The sequence below is a fragment of the Coenobita brevimanus genome, chromosome 43 (assembly GCF_032717465.1).
Source record: "Coenobita brevimanus isolate Jiangsu-jjx chromosome 43, ASM3271746v2, whole genome shotgun sequence".
NCBI lineage: Eukaryota > Metazoa > Arthropoda > Malacostraca > Decapoda > Coenobitidae > Coenobita > Coenobita brevimanus.
The window spans coordinates 1,107,501-1,128,760 of record NC_136996.1 but is presented as its reverse complement, the minus strand read 5'-3'; the positions used below and the strand labels follow the sequence as shown (position 1 = coordinate 1,128,760).

Below are 21,260 nucleotides of genomic sequence, written 5' to 3'. Positions count from 1 at the left end.
GTGAAGGGGTTAATGAAGGTCACAGCCAACCCCTCCCATTTCAAAATCATGAAGCTGAATGAAATCGTCTGAAGATTAAAAAAAGATTGTGAAATGCGTCATCGGAGTGAAGGAGTTAACTACGATGGCGTCATAATTAATTTTTTTAATTTATCTTATGACTAAGACGATTTTTTAGCTTAGGAACCAATCATGGTGAATATAGAACTAGTCTTGGCCAACCCCTTCAATGAGATCCACTTTGCAAGATTAAAAAAAAAAATAAATTGTTTACGTGGAAAAAAAAAAGAGGAGGAGGAAGACGAAGAAGAGGCATCGTACTGAAAGGGTTAAGTCAGCACAAGATCAGATACAAGTTTCAGATTGATTCTCGATCCTCGTGGTTTCGCTTCTGATGATGGTGGGCGTGGGCGTGGGTCTTAGCGTGGGCGTGGGCATGGGTCTTAGCGTGGGTGGTGGTGCTCATGGGGATGGGAGAGGGCGTACATTCTCGCTCTTGCCGCCCGCCCATTCATCCTCTTGTGGGTGTGCTTCTCACTGCCAGGCGGGTGTAGGCGCATCTGAGGGTGGGGGAGGCAGCGGGGTTACTGGCCTGTGTGGGTGTGTGGGTGGGGGGGAAGAGGGCCGGGTGCAGATCTTAGGAGACTAAGGGTTTGCGTGTCCTAAGGTGCTAAGGAGACAGTTCGCGTGTCCTAAAGTGCTAATGAGACCAAGGGTTTGCGTGTCCTAAGGTGCTGATGAGACAAAGGTTTGCGTGTCCTAAGATACTAAGGAGATTTTGCGTGTCCTAAGGTGTTAATTAGACTTAAGTTGGCGTGTCCTAAGGTGTTAATTAGACTTAAGTTTGCGTGTCCTAAGGCTCAAGGGTCAGTCATTATCAAGGTGTAGGACATGTGAGACTGCGGTATGTGTCCTAAAGGTTAATTGCAATTCTGTTGATAAAATGAGACTTCGTTGTGCGTGTCCAAAATCGGGAAGGTCAGTATGCGTGTCCTGAGATTTAAAAAGTTAATATTTAAATTCGTGTGAATTTGTGTATTGATTCTTCGAAGGAAATCAAGTCACTGAATCTGCAGTGAGGCTGGATGGTGAGGAAATGGAAAAATGTGAGTGCATTTAAGTACTTGGGTAGTGTGATGAGTAAGGATGGAAGTTTGAAGGATAAAGTGCTTGAAAGGGTACGACAAGGAAGAAAGGTTGCTGGTTCTTTGAAAGCAGTGATAAGGAACAGGGAAGTGGGCATGGAAGTAAAAACGTCGCTGCATGATAGTATTGTGATACCAGCTCTAACGTATGGAAGCAAAGCTTGGACCTTGATGGAAGGACACAAGCCAAGAGTGAGAGCAGTGGAAATGAGTTATTTGAGAGGAGCATGTGGAGTTACATGGAGATACAGACTGACAAATGAGGAAGTGAAGGAGTGTTGTGGTGTGGATGTGGATGTGATAGAGAACGTTAGGAGAAATACATTGAGGTGGTTTTGCCATGTGGAGAGGATGGGAAGTAAGAGACTAACTCTAACTAGGGGAGTGTATGTGAGTGAGGTGAAGGGGGAGACTGAGGATGAGGGATGAAGTGTAGATGTATATGAAAGAGGGGGCATGTAAGTTGGGGGAAGGGCAGCGAAGTGGCAGGGGACAGGGCGACATGGAGGCGACTTGTTTGTGGCCACCCCTTACGGGATTAAGGCCACTGGCAATAGATAGGTAGATAGATAGATAGTTAGACAGATAGATTCCAACCGGGTGGTGATAATATGAAGGTAGGGTCTGTGTGTCCCAAGGATTTTATATTGTCAGTAATTATCGCGTTATTTTCTGCGCGGATTCCAAAGCCAGTGTCGCTTATGTCTTCGTGTCCACAGGTGTAAGACCCGTATTCTCGTGGGTTAAGGAGGCTCCCGAACACCTTTTTCTAAGTGATTTATTTTGTTACACCTTATTGCCCTTTTCTTTGTCACATAAGTCTTTCCAATATCGCCATACTCTGCATAACTACGTACAAAAGGATATTAACCAGCCATATCCACAAATCGGCTAAATCGCTTAGGTAGAGGTGTTAGGGAGCTTCCTTACCCGATGAGAAGTATTCATTATCGTGTTAATTTCTGTACTGACCCGTTATCAGATCATTCATACTGTATGTTTAGTGTGTCATCATCTTTCTAAACCACACATCCATCATTCGTGTAAACATGAAAACATGCGTCTGGTTTGAGCGCCCAGTGTTGATGTGCACCACCTGTTTGGGTTGCAGTGTTGCCGGTGTTGCATTCTCAGTTGAAAGACCAGGATGTCAGTGTTACCATCGCGTGTGTTTTTGTTTTCCATGTCTGTGAATAGTGTTGCTGTGAGTGTTGGCATTCTTGTGATTTTTTTGTGTGTGTGAGTCAAAATTTCAGTCTCATATCACATCCCTCCACATTCTATAGTTTTTTCTTTTTGAGTTTTCGGCTAGTGGTAGGTGGGGGCGACCATCATCCATTCACTTGATATAGTGCTGCCTACTTCTTCTATCACCTTTATTTTTCTTTTTCTGTGCCTGCCCTCCTCTCTTCGTATTTCTCCCATCTTTCCTGTCACTTTTTATTACTCTTCTTTCCAGATAGCTTTACATTGAACAAGCCTAATGGTTTCCTGTAAGCCAGGAAACCATTTACAGCCCTGGGTGGTAACCATATAACCAACCCATACGTGCTCCCTACATGTCAACAGATGGGTTAGAGGTGGGTTAGTACCCCTCCCTGTAAAACAACTAACTCAAAGACAAGCGGCCACCCCTTACCGGATTATGGTGTCTGGCTGTAGATAGATAGTTTTCGAATTGTTGTTCTTAATACCTTGAGAGTTCCTTACTGCTGTCTTGAAACTCTCCTCTGCTCGTGAAGTCAACGGTAATTCCCCTTAATGTTCCAGCCCAGTGTCTTAGCTGGAAGGGGTGGCCAAGGTGGTAGTGGCCATTCTGAAACATACCTGGCCACTCTGGAACATACCTGGCCACTCCAAAAACCCCCCAGACCCACCTGATTCCTCCTCCTCGGCCATTCCTTAATTAATCTTTGCCTACCTTTGACTACCTTTTCGGAATCTTAATTAGCGTTTTGTTTGAGTCCCAGCTGTCTTTCTTTTCCTTATATTCCTTCTTCCTATGTTCCAGTCCGTCATAATTCTTTTTCTTTTATCACCCCTCAGATTCCTTCCTTCCCCATACTTCCTGCTTCTTAGTCTTCTTACTTATGTTTTTAAGGCTTGGTATGACCCCTTCGCCCTCCTCCCCCCCCCTCTCTCTCTCACACCCAACCACCCACCCACACCCACACACACACACACACACACACCACACACACACACACACCACACACACCCACACACACACACACACACACACACACACACACACACACACACACACACACACACACACACACACACACACACACACACACACACACACACAGCATGCCCCTTCTCCCTTTTCCCAAGACAGTATCACTTTCTTGTCCTTTCTTTTCAAGCGTATATTATTTTCACCTCCCATATTTTCACACCTGTGGGAGATTGATAGATAGAAATACGAGAGATACTGAGAGATGCTAGAGATACTGAGAGATACCGAGAAATACTGAGAGAGAACGAGATACTGAGAGAGAGAAACTGAGAAATACCGAGAGATACTGTAATGATATGAGACGGGCTTTCTGACTCCCCCTGTCCCTCAGTCACCACATCAAGCCTCAAATTTTGTCCTACGTGGCCCATATCATCAACTTCAAAGATTTTCCAGAGCGCGTTCAGTATATATTCAGTTTCGCATCGTACATTAATAATTTTTTCGTTTCTATCAAGCATTTAGAGTTTATTAATATTGTGTAGTAGATAAATATTCTTATCTATGTTCGTAATATCAAAACAGTTTACAGGAATGAGGTTACGGGAGAATATTTTGCGCGCCAAATTTAAAAACAAAAAGACGAACCAGAAAGCCTTCAAGCTGACGACAAAGACGGACCAGTAATACCATTCTTAAGTTTTGTTTTTGTTTTGGTCAACCTGCGCCATTTTGGTTAGAGAATTAATGGATATATAACGTTATAAACCCAGTACAAGCAGTCAGGCAGGCAGAATCGAAGCATAAGACGGGAAAACACAAGTGAGCATCGTTTTAAGAGGCTCAGGGATTGTAAGTCGCTTATTGAGGGATATTACTGGCTCTATATATTGAACTTAGCACCAAATGGCCTGACTGCCTGACTCCCATTCTTATCTATGAGATTTATTAGTAAAAATTGGTTATCTTTGGCTATACGTATGATCCCTACCTTAGCAGTTATTATAAATGGTTAGCTTTGGTTATATATATCATCCCTACCATTGCAGTGTTATTAAAAATGGTTGTCTGGTTATAGGATTCCCTACCGTTGCTGTTGTTGTTGTTATTGTAATATTAATAACCTTGTTCCTGAGGCGGGGAGGGTAGGGGGGGTGGATGGGTGTTAGTGCAGCCTAGACACTGTTGTTGTTGTTCGGGTTTTTGTTGTTGTTGATGTTGCTGTTGGTGGTGGTGTTAGGCCGTGAGCGCTGCACCTGTTGTTGCTCCGCCTCCTCGCTCTCCCTGCGCATCTGTAACATTAGTGACAACATCTGCGGTCAGTTGGGCTGGTGGGGGAACACACACACATACACACACAATGATAGACTTATTCTGGAACTAAAAATACTGAACAAAGTGGCAGGCTAGTATTCCTCAAGTAAATACAGGGTTTACGCTTCAGAATAATATACCAGTTGAAATTCATGGGTGTAAAAAATAAAATGACAGGTTTTTAGAAGACTTAACCCCTTCAGCTGACAAAGAAGTCGGGCGTCAACCAGAGAAATATATATATATATAAATGTGTCCTTGAGTTGCATGGACTGATGGGGCCTGCCTCTAGCCCCCCCCCCCTCCCGAGAGAGTCCCCCTTCAGCTAAATATAATCGTGTGCTTCCCAGATTTTCCGTTCTATGGCTCCCAGACAAAACAGGATATTATCCATGGCCCCATTTACATTTTTATTTGAAGAAGCAAAACAACTTCGCTGGAACGAGCCTGCTTATCACAAAATCTTAACAGTTCTGGTAATTATGCAGGTAAATGTTTTGCACGCACGTCAAACAGTACTTAGAAAGTGAACTGAAAACTCAGTAGTCATTTTGCTGACGTTGCATTTTTGCCACTAATTCTGTTATCATTGGGTGAGTACATTAAGGGCACAGAAATCATCCTTCACGTGAAGCTGATGACAAACTTCCCGGTTGATGCTTAGTACCTTGAAAACCCTGCTCTGTAGAGCTAGGTAGACAAGACCAACATAAACACAGAGAGTCAGTATGGTGTAGCGTCACAGTCCCCTCCCAAACTCCGCCTGGACGTTCTCTTCGATTGTCCTATGGCAAATGAGTCACCTAGAAACCCTGGGAATTAATTTTGCATTGCCTCCATATATGCTGTGTGCGAGACGGTTGCTTCAAGAAAGTTATAGCAAGTTCCCTCGCAACTGAAGCCAGGAACTTAAGATTACCCAAAGGTCCCCCTGAGAAATGCAATAGGCCCCTTGTTTGAGAACCATTGGTCTGGCATTAGCTAACTCAAAATATACGTCCTGGGGCTGAAGGGGTTATTATTTACTCATTTTTAGTTTTCAATACACGACACATTTGATGATCTTTCCCTACACGTTACAAATCTATCAGTGCGTGTGCATTTTTTTTTCTATGTGTTAATGTTGTCCCGCTTGTAAATACTGAATGGTAAGCGGACATGTAACCCACAACACATCGCCTCCCACAAGCGTTCAGTTACTAGGCTACATCACTACACCACCACACCATCACTACACCACCACACCACCATCACAACATCACCACACCACCACGCCATCACGTCCACAACAGGACACACCTAGCGAAAGGCAGCAGTATGATATTTTCTTCAATACTTGTCACTTATAAAAATTTTCCCATCATGTCCCTGGCTTTTAGTCTTTGTTATGAGTACCAGATTCCTTAGCAAATTTCCACCAGCAGTTTATTTTGTTTGAGTACACACACACACATACCTACCTTCTGGCTCTGCACTTACCATAATGCGCTTCTTCTCCTTGCAGGCGTACTCGCTCTCGTCCAGGTCGTTGTAGCAATCACTCTTGTAGTCGTCCGGAAGCTGGGGAGGAAAGGCAGAGGGATTAGATATACAGTTGAGCAGCGCCCCAGGTGAAATTCACGTGGGAGTAATTTTGTGTTGCAGGAAAAGCTCAGTGTGCTGGTGTGGGCGTGGCTGTGGCAGGGGGAGTAGGAAGCGAGTGAATCAGGGATCTCCATCGTCTATCAGATTGCCAGGGTCAGTAGGGAATAACTATACTACGTTCACTGTAACTTGATCCTTAACTGCCATCTTGCCATCTTGAATGCTGAGCTCTAACAGGAAATTAATGCTAAAATATGGCCCTAGTCATCAAGGAATGCTATGAAAAGAATGTAGAGCTACAGGACTGACTTATTCTGCCATTGATCTTCGGGAAATAAGCTGAAACACACACACACACACACACACACACACACACACACACACACACACACACACACACACACACACACACACACACACACACACACACACACACACACACACACACACACACACACACACACACACACACACACACACACACAATCTGCGCCAGGTTAAGGGGAATGTACTATAAAAGGACGAGGGATAAACAGAGTTGAATGTACTGTTAAAATTTTACTGTTCTTAATCTACTGCTGAAATTACGCATGGTCCCTAATATCACAACTTAATTTATCTTAGAAATCTCTCTCATATTCTTCCCTTGATTTTCCTTTTCCCCAAGATCCCATCCCTTTCTGCTTTCTTTAAATTCGATCATATTGTCAAGAACTGGCTACAATATGTATTCCCTTACTGCGTCTTCGAGTCTATTTACGTTTTTGAAGACTGGCCACGCGTGCATAACTTTTTTCACTCGGCATTTTTTCATTCGTCTTTTTAGTCAATCAAGGTAGCCACTGCCATCAGCCTTCACCTCCTGAAATTTGCTTGCCCTCATCTCTTATTCACCCCTTTACCTTGGAACTTATGGCACTATAGTTACTTGTGCCTATCTCATAATCATCTTTTTCTCCTCTCATCCCACTGACTCCACAACCTCATCTCCCAGCTCACTCACTCAGGCTACTCATTCTCCTCACATACTCACTCTTTCCCCTCAGAATTATGATACTCAGGCTACCCCTTACCCCTGTCTCACTCGTCCCTTTCCTCTCAGAATTACGGTACACATCTTACCCATTCCCCTCTCTTACTCACCTCTTCGTCTTCAAATTTACCACACCTAAGCTACTCCCCCTCTCTCACTCGTCCCTTTCCCCTCAGAATTACGGTACCCAGGCAACTCCTTCCCCTCTCCTACTCACCCCTTTCCCCTCAAACTCGCACAGCTTGGCGAGGGGTTTGGAGCGGACGAACATTTTCTCGAAGGAAGTGGGCTTGTCCTGGGGGCAGTAGAACACGTCTGGAGTAGCCTTGTCGAAGACGATGGATTTCCGCATCATGTCACCGCACACCACACACCCCAGCTGGAAGAGGCAGGCAGGGGGTTAGGGTGCTAGAGGTAGATAGATGGATAGATAGATAGGCAGATAGATAGATAGATAGGTAGATAAAAGAGGCAGGCAGGGGATTAGGGTGCTGGAAATAGATGGATAGATAGACAGGCTGACAGAAAGATAGATAAATAGACATAAAAGAGGCAGGCAGGGGATTTGAGTGTTTGAGATAGCTTGATAGATAGATAGTTAGAAGGGATGCTGGAGGGAGAGGAGGGATGCTGGAGGGAGAGGAGGGATGCTGGAGGGAGAGGAGGGATGCTGGAGGGAGAGGAGGGGTGGTGGAGGGAGAGGAGGGATGCTGGAGGGAGAGGAGGGATGCTGGAGGGAGAGGAGGGATGCTGGAGGGAGAGGAGGGGTGCTGGAGGCAGAGGAGGGATGCTGGAGGCAGAGGAGGGATGCTGGAGGGAGAGGAGGGGTGCTGGAGGGAGAGGAGGGATGCTGGAGGGAGAGGAGGGATGCTAGTGGAAGAGGAGGGATGCTGGAGGGAGAGGAGGGGTGCTGGAGGGATAGGAGGGATGCTAGGGGGAGAGAAGTGTTGAAGGGAAGAAAAATTGTGCATAAAAGAATATAATGAGATGATGGAGAGGAGAGGGGAGGAGAGGAAAGGAGAGGGGAGGAAAGGAGAGGGGAGGAAAGGAGAGGGGAGGAAAGGAGAGGCAAGGGTAATGAAGGAGGAGGGAAATGTGATGGAAGGGAGAGGAGCTGTACTGAAGAGAGATAAAAGATTGGAGAGGAGGGAAATGGGGAGGTTGGAGGGGAAGGAAGCGTCGTAGGAAGGGAGAGAAAGAGGGAGGAAGACAGATGATGGAGGAGAGAGAAATAAGGGTGGAGGAGAGAGAGAAAAGGTGGAGAGCAGAGGGAAAGGGAATTGTAAGGAAGAGAAAAGGGGGTTGGAATGGAAGGGAAGGGGTGTTGGGTGGAAGAGAAAAGGCATGACTAATATTGAAATGGAGGGAGAAACTGAGAGAGAGAGAGAGAGAGAGAGAGAGGAATGTAATGGAGTGGTATGGGAGGGGTGGACCTGTGGAAGAAGCATCGGAGGAAGTGAAGGAGCGTCTCGTGAGAAGGAGGAGAGAGTGAGACAGTGTGTGAAGGCGTTGCAAGCGTGGAAGAAAGGAGTGTTGCAGGTGTTGAGGATGTTGCACTATGTTGAAAATTACTAGAGCAAAGAAGAATGGAGGAGGGTCAGGTTTGGAAGGTGGAGGGTGACACCGTAGAATTTTTAGTGACTATGGAGAGAGATAAATAGCAAAGGATTATTATTATTATTATTATTATTATTATTATTATTATTATTATTATTATTATTTTTAACTCTAACGTGGCCTAAAATTGCCATCTCTCTATCTAGAAGTTGAAGCAAGACATGAACGCTAGAATACGATGCTAGTCACGAAGAAGTGCTATGGAGAGAATGTAGAACCGTAGTATTGTCTTTCTCTGCCACTGAAATGCGTGAAATAATCTACCACATGACGAAAATCTGGGCCAAGTTAGAGTGAAAGGAGTATAGTAAATTGAGTATTGGATTTTGAAGGTGATAATACGCACACACACACACACACACACACACACACACACACACACACACACACACACACACACACACACACACACACACACACACACACACACACACACAGAAACAGTCACACTTATGAATATACAGTTACACACAGGAAGAAAAAGTGCACACAGAACCAGACACACACAAGCCCACACTCCCACAGTCACCCCCCCACCCTCCCTCCCTCCTCCTTCCTTCCCTTCCCCCTCCCCCTCCCCGTACCATAAAGGGGAGAAAGCTAGGCCGAGAGGTTGATTAGGGGGAGGAGGGGGAGGGGGAAAGGGAGGGGGAGAGAAGAGGGAGGGAAATGAAGGAAGGAAAGGGAGGGGAGGGAAGGAAGAGGGGAAGACGTGGAGAAAATAAGGAAGGGAGAAGAAGGGGAAAAGGGAGAGGGAGGATAATGCGTGAAGAAGAAGAAGAAGAGGAGAGAGAGAGAGAGAGAGAGAGAGAGCGAGAGGGGGGGAGGGGGAGGAACATACAGGTACGAAAAGCTATGTGGGGAAGGGGGTGAGGGAAAGGGGACGTGGAGGAATGAGGGGAGGAGGGGGTAGGGGTATGGGAGATGAGAGGGAGGAAGGAAGATGAGAGGAAGAGAACTGAAGAAAAGTAATGGGGAATGAGAAAGGTGTTAGAGAACTAATGAGGAGAGAGAGAGAGAGAGAGAGAGAGAGAGAGAGAGAGAGAGAGAGAGGGATGGATGGATGGATGAGTGGATGGATGGGTGGATGGATGAATGAATGAAAAGCGATGGAGGGATGAATGGATAGATGGATGGATGGATGAATGAATGAAGAGATGGATGGATGGATGTAGGGATGAATGGATGAAGAGAGGAAGGGTTTAATGGATGGCTGGAGGGAGGAAGAGAGGAATGAAGGTTATTGGTGGGGAGGAGGAGGAGGAGGAGGAGGAGGAGGGGGAGGGGGAGGGGGGTGGGAGGTGGGGTAAGTTAAAACACACACAAACACTCTCTCTCTCTCTCTCTCTCTCCCCGCATATTACTGTGGATAACACCATTCGTTTTTTCCTCTCCTCTCTTGAAGCCTCTCGTTGTGCACCTGTTAAGGCGGGCACGCAGCACCCGTCTGGCCACACACCCTCTTTCCTTTCCTGTCTCACTGTATAATGCGCGAATTAACTAGTTTTTTCTTTCCTTTATCCTTCAGCTGTTGTTGTTGCTGTTGTTGTTGTTGTTGGTGGTGGTGGTGATGTAAATTCTCCTCCTCCTCCTCCACACACACACACACACACACACACACACACACACACACACACACACACACACACACACACACACACACATTGACCAGGACGGACCCCAAGGACCCGCACAGCGGCTGGCTAATTCGTCCTTACCACGCACCAAGGACGAGAGGGGGGGGGAGAGGGTGAAGGACGAATGGGGGAGAGGGGAGGGAGGGAGGGGAAAAGGAAGGGTGAGGGGAGAGGGAGAGGGATGGAAAAGAAGGGGAGGGAAATATGGGTTAAGCGAGGGAGAGGAATGTTGCTGGGGAGAGAGGGAGATAAGGAAAGGGAGGGAGAACTGGGGTGGGGAGGCTCATGGGGAGGTAGGGAGGGAGGAAGAAAGAGGAAATGGGGTAGGGAGAGAGAGAAAGAAGGGAGAGAAGGAAGGGAATGGGAGGTGGAGAGAAATGAAGGAAGAGAAGACAGGAGGAACAGGGAGGAGGGGAAGGAGGAAGTGAGAAAAGAAAGAGGAGAGAGGAAAGGAAGGCAGCGAGGGAGAGGCGTAATGGAAGAGAGGAGGGAGGGAGGGAGCGAGGGAGGAAGGGTGGGAAATGAGGGGCAATGAAGAAAAGGAGGGGGGAGGGGAGAAAGGGAGGTAATGGAAGGAGGAAGGTCAGAGAGAGAGAGAGAGAGACACTACTTACCACAGAGAGGAGTGTCAACGCGAGTAATACATCTGAAAAAGAAAAAGAGAAATCCATTAGGGTCAAATTTATTTAAAAAACAAAAAAGACAAACATGTAAACAGCAAGAGGTAAAACACACACACACACACACACACACACACACACACACACACACACACACACACACACACAAGAAAAACATCGTCTGGAGAGGGACGCCTTCACCTGGTGGCACCTGTACAACCCGGCTACTACCCTGCCCGGTTGTACAAAGGTGCCTAATCTTCCTCTACCTATGCCCTGAGGGGAGGATGGCGGACTGCAGCAGGTGTGCCTCAGCCTGCAGTCCACAGAGATCACGTTCAGACAAGCTTGGAGCCACAACAACAACAACATTAATAATATCAATAACAATAACAACATACTGCAGCTAACTACTACTACTACTACTACTACTAATCATCATCATCATCATCATCTATCTATCTATCTATCCATGCATAACCAAACACCTCAATCCCGTAAGGGGTGGCCACATACAAATCGTCTCCATGTAGCCCTTTCCCCTGCCATTTCGCTGCCCTCCCCCCAACTTACACCCCCCTCAATAATAATAATAATAATAATAATAATATCAAATAAAAAATGTATGTCACTCTTATCTGTAATGATTTGCATATATTTTTATCTTATTTGGAACTAATGGCTTGCATATATTTTATCTTATTTGGAACTAGAGTGATTTATGTGTTGATCCGGTTATAATACACACACACACACACACACACACACACACACACACACACACACACAGTCTCTCTCTCTCTCTCCTCTTTATTGTGTGTGTGTGTGTGTGTATGTGTGTGTGTGTGTGTGTGTGTCCTTGACTGTATGTGCTTTGCTTGTGTTGGTGCTTTTTGCCTGTTTGTTTGTATGTTTTTCTTTATCACTAAGAGCCAATTACTAATCAATTAATTCAACGAGATTCCACTCCATCTATTTTTGTATCTATCTATCTATCTGTCTATCTATCTATCTATACAGTTTATGTGTGTATGTATGTACTCGTATGTATGTATCAGTATGTAACGTGTTATGTATGTATGTATGTACGTATGTAGGTAGGTATTAAATTTATATATGTAATTAATGTATTCCAATATTTCTATCTATCTGCCTGCTGCTCTCCTTCTATCTAACAGCCATTACAATAAATCAGTAAAATCTATCTATCTATCTGTCTATCTATCTGCCTGTCTGTCTGTCTGTCTGTCTGTCTGTCTATCTATCTATCCACGGCTCTATCTGTCTATCGCCATGTCTATCTATTTGTATCTATCCAACGAACCACTGCATTCTGTCTCTCTAATACACCGTAACTTTCTCAACAATCAGCGTCTCTCTCTCTCTCTCTCTCTCTCTCTCTCTCTCTCTGGCAACTATACTCTCTTCACCTCAACTTGACTCACATTTTCGTCCTATTGCTCAATGTACCGCTACTCTACATCCTTCCCATAGCACTTCTTCGTGACTAGCACCACATACGAGCGTCCATCAGTGCTACAACTCAGCACTCAAGATGGAGGGATGGCAATTTTAGGCCAAGTTACAGTGAAGAGTATAACAATAATAATAATAATAATAATAATAATAATAATAATAATAATCACTGAGACAGGAAATTCAGTCACATGTAAACACTTTCCCATTCTCTCTCTCTCTCTCTCTCTCACACACACACACACACACACACACACACACACACACACACACACACACACACACACACAAATAAAGTTAAATTTTTCACATACAGTTAGTTCCAATTTTACCTACCAATTAGAGAACATTTCTTTTCCCCTCTAATTTCCAGTAATTGGTGGGAGGTAATTAGCGGGAAATTAGGTGGTTTGGGCAATTAGTGGAGCTTTCGGACCATAGAATCGAACCCGCTATGCTATGTACAGTCTCAGTATAAAGGATCGTTCAGAGGAGGTATGTGTTAGTTGATATGATTTTGCCTTTCCCCTTCTCACTCTCTATGCCCTAATTCTCTCTCTTTTTTCTCACTTTCTTTCATTTTTCTCACTTCTCTGTCCCTTTAAACTGCTTCCTGAATCCCTAATTTTTTTTTAATAACTTTCTCTCCTTTTACTTTCTCCTTTTTCGCTTTCTCTGTCCTTTTAAACTGCTTCCTGAGTCTCTCTTTCTTCTCGCCTTTCCTTTCGCACTTTCTCTGTCCTTTTGAACTGCATCCCAACTCTCTCTTCTTTCACTTTCTCTCTGTCCTACCGTCCACGCCCTCTCCTCCCTCTGCCCTTCCCTTTCTCTTTCCCTTTTTCATATAATCCCAAAACATTGACAGCATCCAAAATAAAGGTCTCTTGTAGCTGACATTTCACACTTTCCCCTTTCCACTTTCTCCCCCTTTTTAGGTTTCCCCTTACTCCCTAGCACCACTTCCATAGCGATTTATTTTGGGGTATGTCTGGTTAATATCCGTTTTTACGTTTATTTATGCAGAGTATGTTGATAATGGAAGGATTTATGTAATGCAGAGGAGGAGGGCAGTAGGGTGTAATTAAGCAAAATAAATCGCTTAGGAAAAGGTGTTAGGGAGCTTCCTTACGTGACTAGAATAAAGGCCTTAGTGTGTGTCTGTTTGTCTTAGTGTTTTTCGTCTCCATTTTAGACCCAGAACACCTCTAACACCTCTTCCTTGGCGATTTATTTTGTACATGACTGGTTAATATCTTTGTGGAAGTTATTTATGAAGAGTATGGCGATATTGGAAGGATTTTTGTAACAGAAGAGAACAGTGAGGCGTAATAAACAACACGAATGAGAGAGAGAGAGAGAGAGAGAGAGAGAGAGAGAGAGAGAGAGAGAGAGAGAGAGTGTACAGACATACGGTACAAGCTTCCCGGCCGTCAACAAACACAGGTGGTGATTGTGGTGATTGTGATGGTGGTGGTGGTGGTGAGGCCAGTTACACGGTACATTAGAAGGGGAGGGGGTAAAGAGGGGGGGGTGGGGAGAGAGAGGGAGAGATGAGGGGAGGGAAGGAGGCAAAAAAATGGGATGAAGAGAGAGAGAGAGAGGGATGAGGGGAGGGGGGAAGCAAAAAGGAGGGATGGAGGACGGAAGAGAGAGAGAGAGGGATGAGGGGAGATAGAGAAAAGGAGGGGAGAGAGAGAGAGAGAGAGAGAGAGAGGGGGGCAGAGAGAGGGAGAAGAAAAAGAGAATGAGGGGGTTTTCAGTAGATAGATAGATAGATAGACAGATAGATTAGATAGATAGATAGATGGATGGATAGATATAGTGCATTTGCTGTGCTGTTATTTTTTTTTATTATCAACAAATCTGGATATTTCACAAACACACCTTTACGTCAGTCTCGGTGATATTAGTAAGAATCTCTCTCTCTCTCTCTCTCTCTCTCTCTCTCAAAAATATAGAGTAAACCTTGAGACACTCCCCAAATAATCACTCTTTCTGGCCAATTCTTTTCCATTACCGATAATTATGATTTTTTCTTTAAAGTCCCGTAAGCCAATTATTGATACACCTGGACTCCCTCGCCACGGAAGCCAAGGTCATTAGTTTCGTCAGGTAAGCAGGCTCCGTAGCACCTCTTCCTTAGCGATTTAATTTTGCATGTAGCGTAGAAGAGACCAGCAAGGTGTAGTGAGGAAAATGATTGGGTCTTCAGTGTGGCTTTCTGCTATTTCGTTTTTATTTTTTCGTGGGAGGAACAGTCATGCTGGATTAAGGCCTTTGGTTCTTTCTTCCTTGGTTTAGAAAAATAAGCCGCTAAGGAAAAGATGCCTGGGAGCCTCCTTAACCAACGAGGAGACGATCCTTGGAGTCCTACCTGACCAAGTTTTTTGTTAATAAGTCTATTCACGTTTCCTTCACCAGTCTTATTGTCGCCTGTTAAGACACACCTTTTTAATGTACAAAGGTAGCAGAGGAGAATTATATTATCTTGTTCTGGCCAAGGCGTCCTAAGTTCATGTTCTTCTTTAAGTACACATAGAAGGAGAGGTGTTCAGAAATTTAAAGCACCTTAGATTTGGTCATTAATATTGTCTTCATCATATTTACCTTCATCTAGACCAGGTGTTCGTCCTTTTGCAGCTTATTTCACGTAGCTCAGTGGCAGAAAAAGAGTGCGACGGGTCTACATCTTTCCCGTAGCACTTCTTCGTGATTAGCATTCTATTCTGGTGTTAATCTATTGCTATAATTCAGTATTCAAGTTGGAGAGATGGTACTTTTAGGTCAGGTTAGGGTAAAATGAGTATAGGGGGTCAGCTGTTATTGTTTTGGTATTATTATTATTATTATTATTATTATTATTATGATTATTATTATCATTGTCATTATTTTTCTGTTGATGGCGTCGTTACACATACAAAAAAATCTATCTGGGCTTTGATTTAACGTTGCTAACAATCTTCATTAATTCTCTCTCTCTCTCTCTCTCTCTCTCTCTCAGGACACCACACGTATTGTGATCTCAGAATCGGAGTGGTCCTAAATTTACGCTGGGCGGGGCTTTTACGGTGACAGGCAGATTCCCATTTCATTATTTCTCCATATGGGTTACGGTTTGAATTTATCGGATCTTTTATTTTATTTATAGATTTATTTATTTATTTATTGAGAAGTTATGTAGAAAATTCTCTTGATAAAAAGGGATATGAAAGGATGGGATGCTAGACAGAGGAGATGGTGGAGGGGAGGGAGGGGTTTAGAGGAATGAGAGAGAGAGAGAGAGAGAGAGAGAGAGAGAGAGAGAGAGAGAGAGAGAGAGAGAGAGAGAGAGAGGAGCAATAATTCGAGGGGGAAAAAAATATAAGAGGTCATACATGATTTCCCAAGTGAGTAGGTTGGGTCGAGGGCAGTGACGTAAGAAGGGTTAACCAGGCCTCTCTCAAAAAAAAAAAATAATAATAATAAAAATAAATGAATAAATAAACAAAATAAAATAAGATAAAATAAAATGATAATAATAAACCTTAATACTGAACACTTCAAAATAAAACTAGAATTAACATTAAAGTAAATAATGAGGCCTAAAGACCATTATTTTCTTTATTAATTCAGAGCCACGATTATCTCTTTACCATCAAAATTAACCACACACAAGTTACACAATTTGAAAGTTTGTCTAAGAATTCCCTACCGCTCAAAATTCCCTAGCCCTCAAAATTCCCTAGCACTCAAAATTCCCTAGCCCTCAAAATTCCCTAGCACTCAAAATTCCCTAGCACTCAAAATTCCCTAGCTCTCAAAATTCCCTAGCACTCAAAATTCCCTAGCACTCAAAATTCCCTAGCACTCAAAATTCCCTAGCACTCAAAATTCCCTAGCACTCAAAATTCCCTAGCACTCAAAATTCCCTAGCTCTCAAAATTCCCTAGCACTCAAAATTCCCTAGCACTCAAAATTCCCTAGCACTCAAAATTCCCTAGCACTCAAAATTCCCTAGCACTCAAAATTCCCTGGCACTCAAAATTCCCTGGCACTCAAAATTCCCCAGCGCTTCTTCCTTACCGGTTTATTTCTGCCCCGTTACACTTCTTCCTTAGCGGTTTATTTCTGATTCTGCTCCGTTAATATATTCTTGTGTGCTGTTTAACCTAACTGTGTTGGTATTAAAATATTGAAGGAAGGAAAGCAAGAGGATATTGATGGTGGTCTAGAAAATAAATCGCTAAGGAAGAGGTGCAAGGGAGCCTGCTAAACCCACGAGGATACATACACATGACTGTCGCCTTGTAAGTAGTATTGTGTCATAAAAATTTAGCTATCTATCTATTGCCAAACGCCTTAATGCCGTAAGGGGTGGCCACAAACAAATCGCCGCCATGTCGCCTTGTCCTCCGCCGTTTCACTGTCCTTCTCCCAGCTCACATCCCCTGTACGGTTTGGAACTTCGTGTGAGGGAGGCTGGGGTGACGGCAGCGTGACAGAGGCCAGTCACCCCTGCACCCCACCGTAATTCACGCTCCCTCTCACACCCCACCCCCACCCCTCATAGCACCCCACCTCCACCCCTCACAGCACCTCACCCCCACCCCTCACAGCACCCCACCTCCACCCCTCACAGCACCCCACCTCCACCCCTCACAGCACCCCACCTCCACCCCTCATAGCACCCCACCTCCACCCCTCATAGCACCCCACCCCCACCCCTCACAGCACCCCACCTCCACCCCTCACAGCACCCCACCCCCACCCCTCACAGCACCCCACCCCCACCCCTCACAGCACCCCACCCCCACCCCACACAGCACCCCACCTCCACCCCTCACTTCACCCCACCCCCACCCCTCACAGCACCCCACCCCCACCCCTCACAGCACCCCACCTCCACCCCTCACAGCACCCAACCTCCACCCCTCATAGCACCCCACCCCCACCCCTCACAGCACCCCACCTCCACCCTTCACAGCACCCCATCTCCACCCCTCACAGCACCCCACCCCCACCCCTCACAGCACCCCACCTCCATCCCTCACAGCACCCCACCCTATCAGTAAAAGAGTTAAGAGAGTCTGTGTATCTTTATATCTTTGTATCTATGTGTGTATGTATCTATCTACGTATCTGTGTATCTATCTATCTATCTATCTATCTTTTTATCTATTTATCTTTCTTCCTTATATCGAACACCCTCTCAAAAGCTGAATATAATTGTATGGTGGAATTAACAGTAGAGTAAAATGCGTCATGAGGGTGAAGGGGTTAGCCGTGCATCAACCAAGGATTTCTGGTGTGTGTGTGTGTGTGTGTGTGTGTCGCATCCCCAGAATTTCCTACCAACATTCCCAAGTACCAACACTATAATAGTACGACCACATAACTAACACTCAGGATCGTAAATATTGCCATTACTAGATTATTACGATCCTACAATAACAATACGTAATGTAATATGATTTAAGCATTAATAATTTTGTAATATCACTGAGGAAGATGTAGTGGCTTTTCCGTTTTTTTATATTTTTTAAACTGAAGAGCCGTTTCGATGCGATTTGAATTTTACGTCAATAACAGACTCTTACAATAAACGTAAATAATCGTACTATGTTTCAAAAGTATAAGAATTTCGTCTATAAGGTTCAGGAAGCCTTCAAAGACGTGTTTTTTTTTCTTAAGACTACTTCCAAGACAAGTTTCTTTAATTGAGACAAAATCTAGTACGCGGACGCCAAGAATGTCGACTAGAGTGGCCGTAGGAACGTTCGAGTTTTTCGTACGTAAACAGAATTTGAAATGTCTTTTTTTTGGCGCGTATAAAATGCCCAAGTGCGTTCCCGGCAGGCAAACGGTTAACAAAACAGCTTAACGGTGTACGAAACAGCCAACGGACAACAGTATTGGTCTTGGGTTAACGGTATGGTGTATTTGGTGAGGTTGGGATGTTGAATTAACCTCATTATTTCAAGGTTACTTTTCCCCCTCTCCTGTTCTTACGATTACCCTCCAAAGGGGAGTAAATAGAGAGAGAGAGAGAGAGAGAGAGAGAGAGGAGGGGGTAAATCAAACTGAGCATAAAGTTAAAAAAATGGTATATACATTAGGACGGAAATCTACCCCCCCTTCCCTCACCTGCATCGGCTCAGGTGTGTCTCTACGCTAGCCAGTAATTAGGGCAGGTATCACAGTCGCTTCGTGCCTGGCCAGACCACCTCAGTCCCTTATATGGTTGGCGACACTGATGTAACCCCAAATATTCGCTTCACAGTCACTATCAGCGTCCTCCCAATTCCATTTCTAGTGATATGATAGCTGTGTTTACCATCAGATGAGTGGATGGTGACAGTGAGGTCGAAATTTAAGAGTAGGTATTAGAACAGGTGGGGAAAAAAATATAAGTCACTGTGCAAATACCTGAGCGTCCTTGCTAAAGATTTCCTGTACGTGACAAAGGCTTAAAATAAATAACTTCGGCTCAGTATATCTTTTTAATTAAAGGGACTGAGTATTCGGCAGGTGTAGGCTCTGTGTGAAGGCCAGGTAAAAATACAGAAATTACTACTACTACTACTACTACTACTACTACTACTAATAATAATAATAAAATCTCTAAAGAAGGATAGGCCTGGGAGATGGAACTAGGAAATCGAGGACTTAAATAATGTTTGAATGTTTGTGTCACCCTCTTTTTATATTATTATTATTATTATTATTATTTGTTACCAGGCGCGCTCGTTTATAATTCTCTAGACTCTCTGCTTTCTCCTTCCCTGTTTCCGGTCCCTGTCTGACCCTACCTGTAATTGGGAAAGCAGGTCAGGATGGGTCAATTCACCGTATCTTCCGTGTCAGTGTGTTCGCCTCAGATCAAGTCTTACTGGTCTGATCAAGGACTGTCACGTTTGGAGGTTACATATGAATTTAAAACAGCGAAATTCCTTCCCCCTACGGTACCATGTCTGACACCCGACCTAGCCAGATGACACTCCCCCCCCCCACCTTGACACCTCCCCTCGCATGACACTATGACCCCTACGCCTTCCCCTGACACACACAACCCTTCTGGTGGGGTGAAAGTAGAGGTAGAAATAGTAGTTGTGACCTCGGGAACATCTGAACCGCGAATCCAAAGCAGTGTACTACAGGCTTAAGTTGTCCTCTCTCCTGCAGTCCACCATCGTTCCTTTGGGGGATAGGGAGGCAGTTGAGGGACGTTCTATAGCCGGGTAGTGCAGTGTCTTGGTTATATCAGTGCCACCACGTGAAGGCGTCCCACTCCAGTACTGTGGTGAAAGTGGTGTGAGTGATGTGCTTGGCTTCACCTGCTGTGTCTGCCAGGTGATGAGGCTATATCATGACGGGAAACGAGTGTGTGTGTGTGTGTGTGTGTGTGTGTGTGTGTGTGTGTGTGTGTGTGATACTACGTTTCTGAGTCGTGTAAGTGTAGTCTATGGGACAAGCAAGATTTCTATGTTGTGTGTGGCAATCTGTGTGTGTAAATACGGTATGTACGGGCTGGTTTTATATGCATGTGTGTGTGTGTGTGTGTGTGTGTGTGTGTGTGTGTGTATGTGTGTGTGTGGGAGGAGCCAGATTTTTCTCTGACACATCGATCTCACTTCGTTTCACAAGTATTATCTCGCCTACTTCCCTCTCCTACACATTTACCTCACTTACCTCATCCTGCCCGTCTCTCTGCCTACCTGCCTACCTACTTATTTACTCACCTTCCTGCCTACATACTTATTTGCCTGCCTAACTACCTACCTACCTGCCAACTAACAAGTCTATCTACCTACGGGCCTACCTACCTGTCTTCCTACTTACCTGCCTGTCTACCTGTGCCTGCTACGCCCACAGGTGGTTCAGTTTCCCCTGCCTTTCACTTGCCATTGCCTCGGGGAAACACAGGCTCACACAGACTACAAGACCAACACACATGACGGTGAAAGTGAAGGGAAATTAGCTTTAAAAAATGATCCCAGTGAGAGGTAAATGTCGATAAAGGTTAATTAGTGACCTGTTTTTAATTTTTTTTATTATTAACCTTTTTTCGGGGGTAATTAAAGGTGGATTGATAATTGATGTTCGGTTCTTATTCATTTTTTTTTTTCGAGGGGCGTTGAGCGATTTTCGAGAAACTGCTCCTAAACTGCCATCTACCGCGACTTCAATATTATATACCGTTACCCCATTGCACCTGTAAATACCGTTACCCCACTCCAATACCCCATACCGTTACTGCACTACGATATACCACTACTGCTCTACAATACACCACTACTACGTTACCATACACTACCATACACCGCTACAGCCCTCAGATACACCACCATACACCATTAAAAGAGTGCAAAATACCACTAAGGCACCACAATACACCATCATACACCACTACAACACCTCACTATACCACTAAAACACCACAGTACACCACTGTTCACCACTATTATACCCCAGTACACCACTACAACACCACAATACACCACCATACACCGCAACTATACTCCAATACACCCAGTAGCCAAACAGTTACCCTAAAAATCCATCTCCACCTATAATTCAATGCCTCTTCACTCTCGTCCCCATTACCGTCCATTTTTCAGCCATCATAGACAGTGATGTGTTGACCTGCAAATTACCTGATGATTATGTGGAAAT

The 21,260-nt window shown here is 44.6% G+C and overlaps 1 protein-coding gene across 2 annotated transcripts in view; it reads right to left on the bottom strand.

Annotated features, from left to right (window-relative positions):
* Nucleotides 1-334: 334 nt before the first annotated feature.
* Nucleotides 335-21,260, bottom strand: part of LOC145397734 (uncharacterized) — a 24,956-nt gene continuing 4,030 nt past the window's right edge. The window contains exons 2-6 of one of the 2 annotated variants that reach the window (XR_013897031.1): nt 11,127-11,158; nt 7,476-7,637; nt 6,121-6,201; nt 4,452-4,619; nt 335-560 (exon numbers count right to left, since the gene is read on the bottom strand). Coding sequence is in view for 1 of the 2 variants with exons in the window: in XM_080270750.1 (XP_080126876.1) it covers nt 4,503-4,619; nt 6,121-6,201; nt 7,476-7,637; nt 11,127-11,158 (392 nt within the window). In the remaining variant the exon portion in view is untranslated. Of the gene's footprint in view, nt 561-4,386; nt 4,620-6,120; nt 6,202-7,475; nt 7,638-11,126; nt 11,159-21,260 lie in introns of those variants that run through there. The other variant, XM_080270750.1, reaches the window with a different exon arrangement.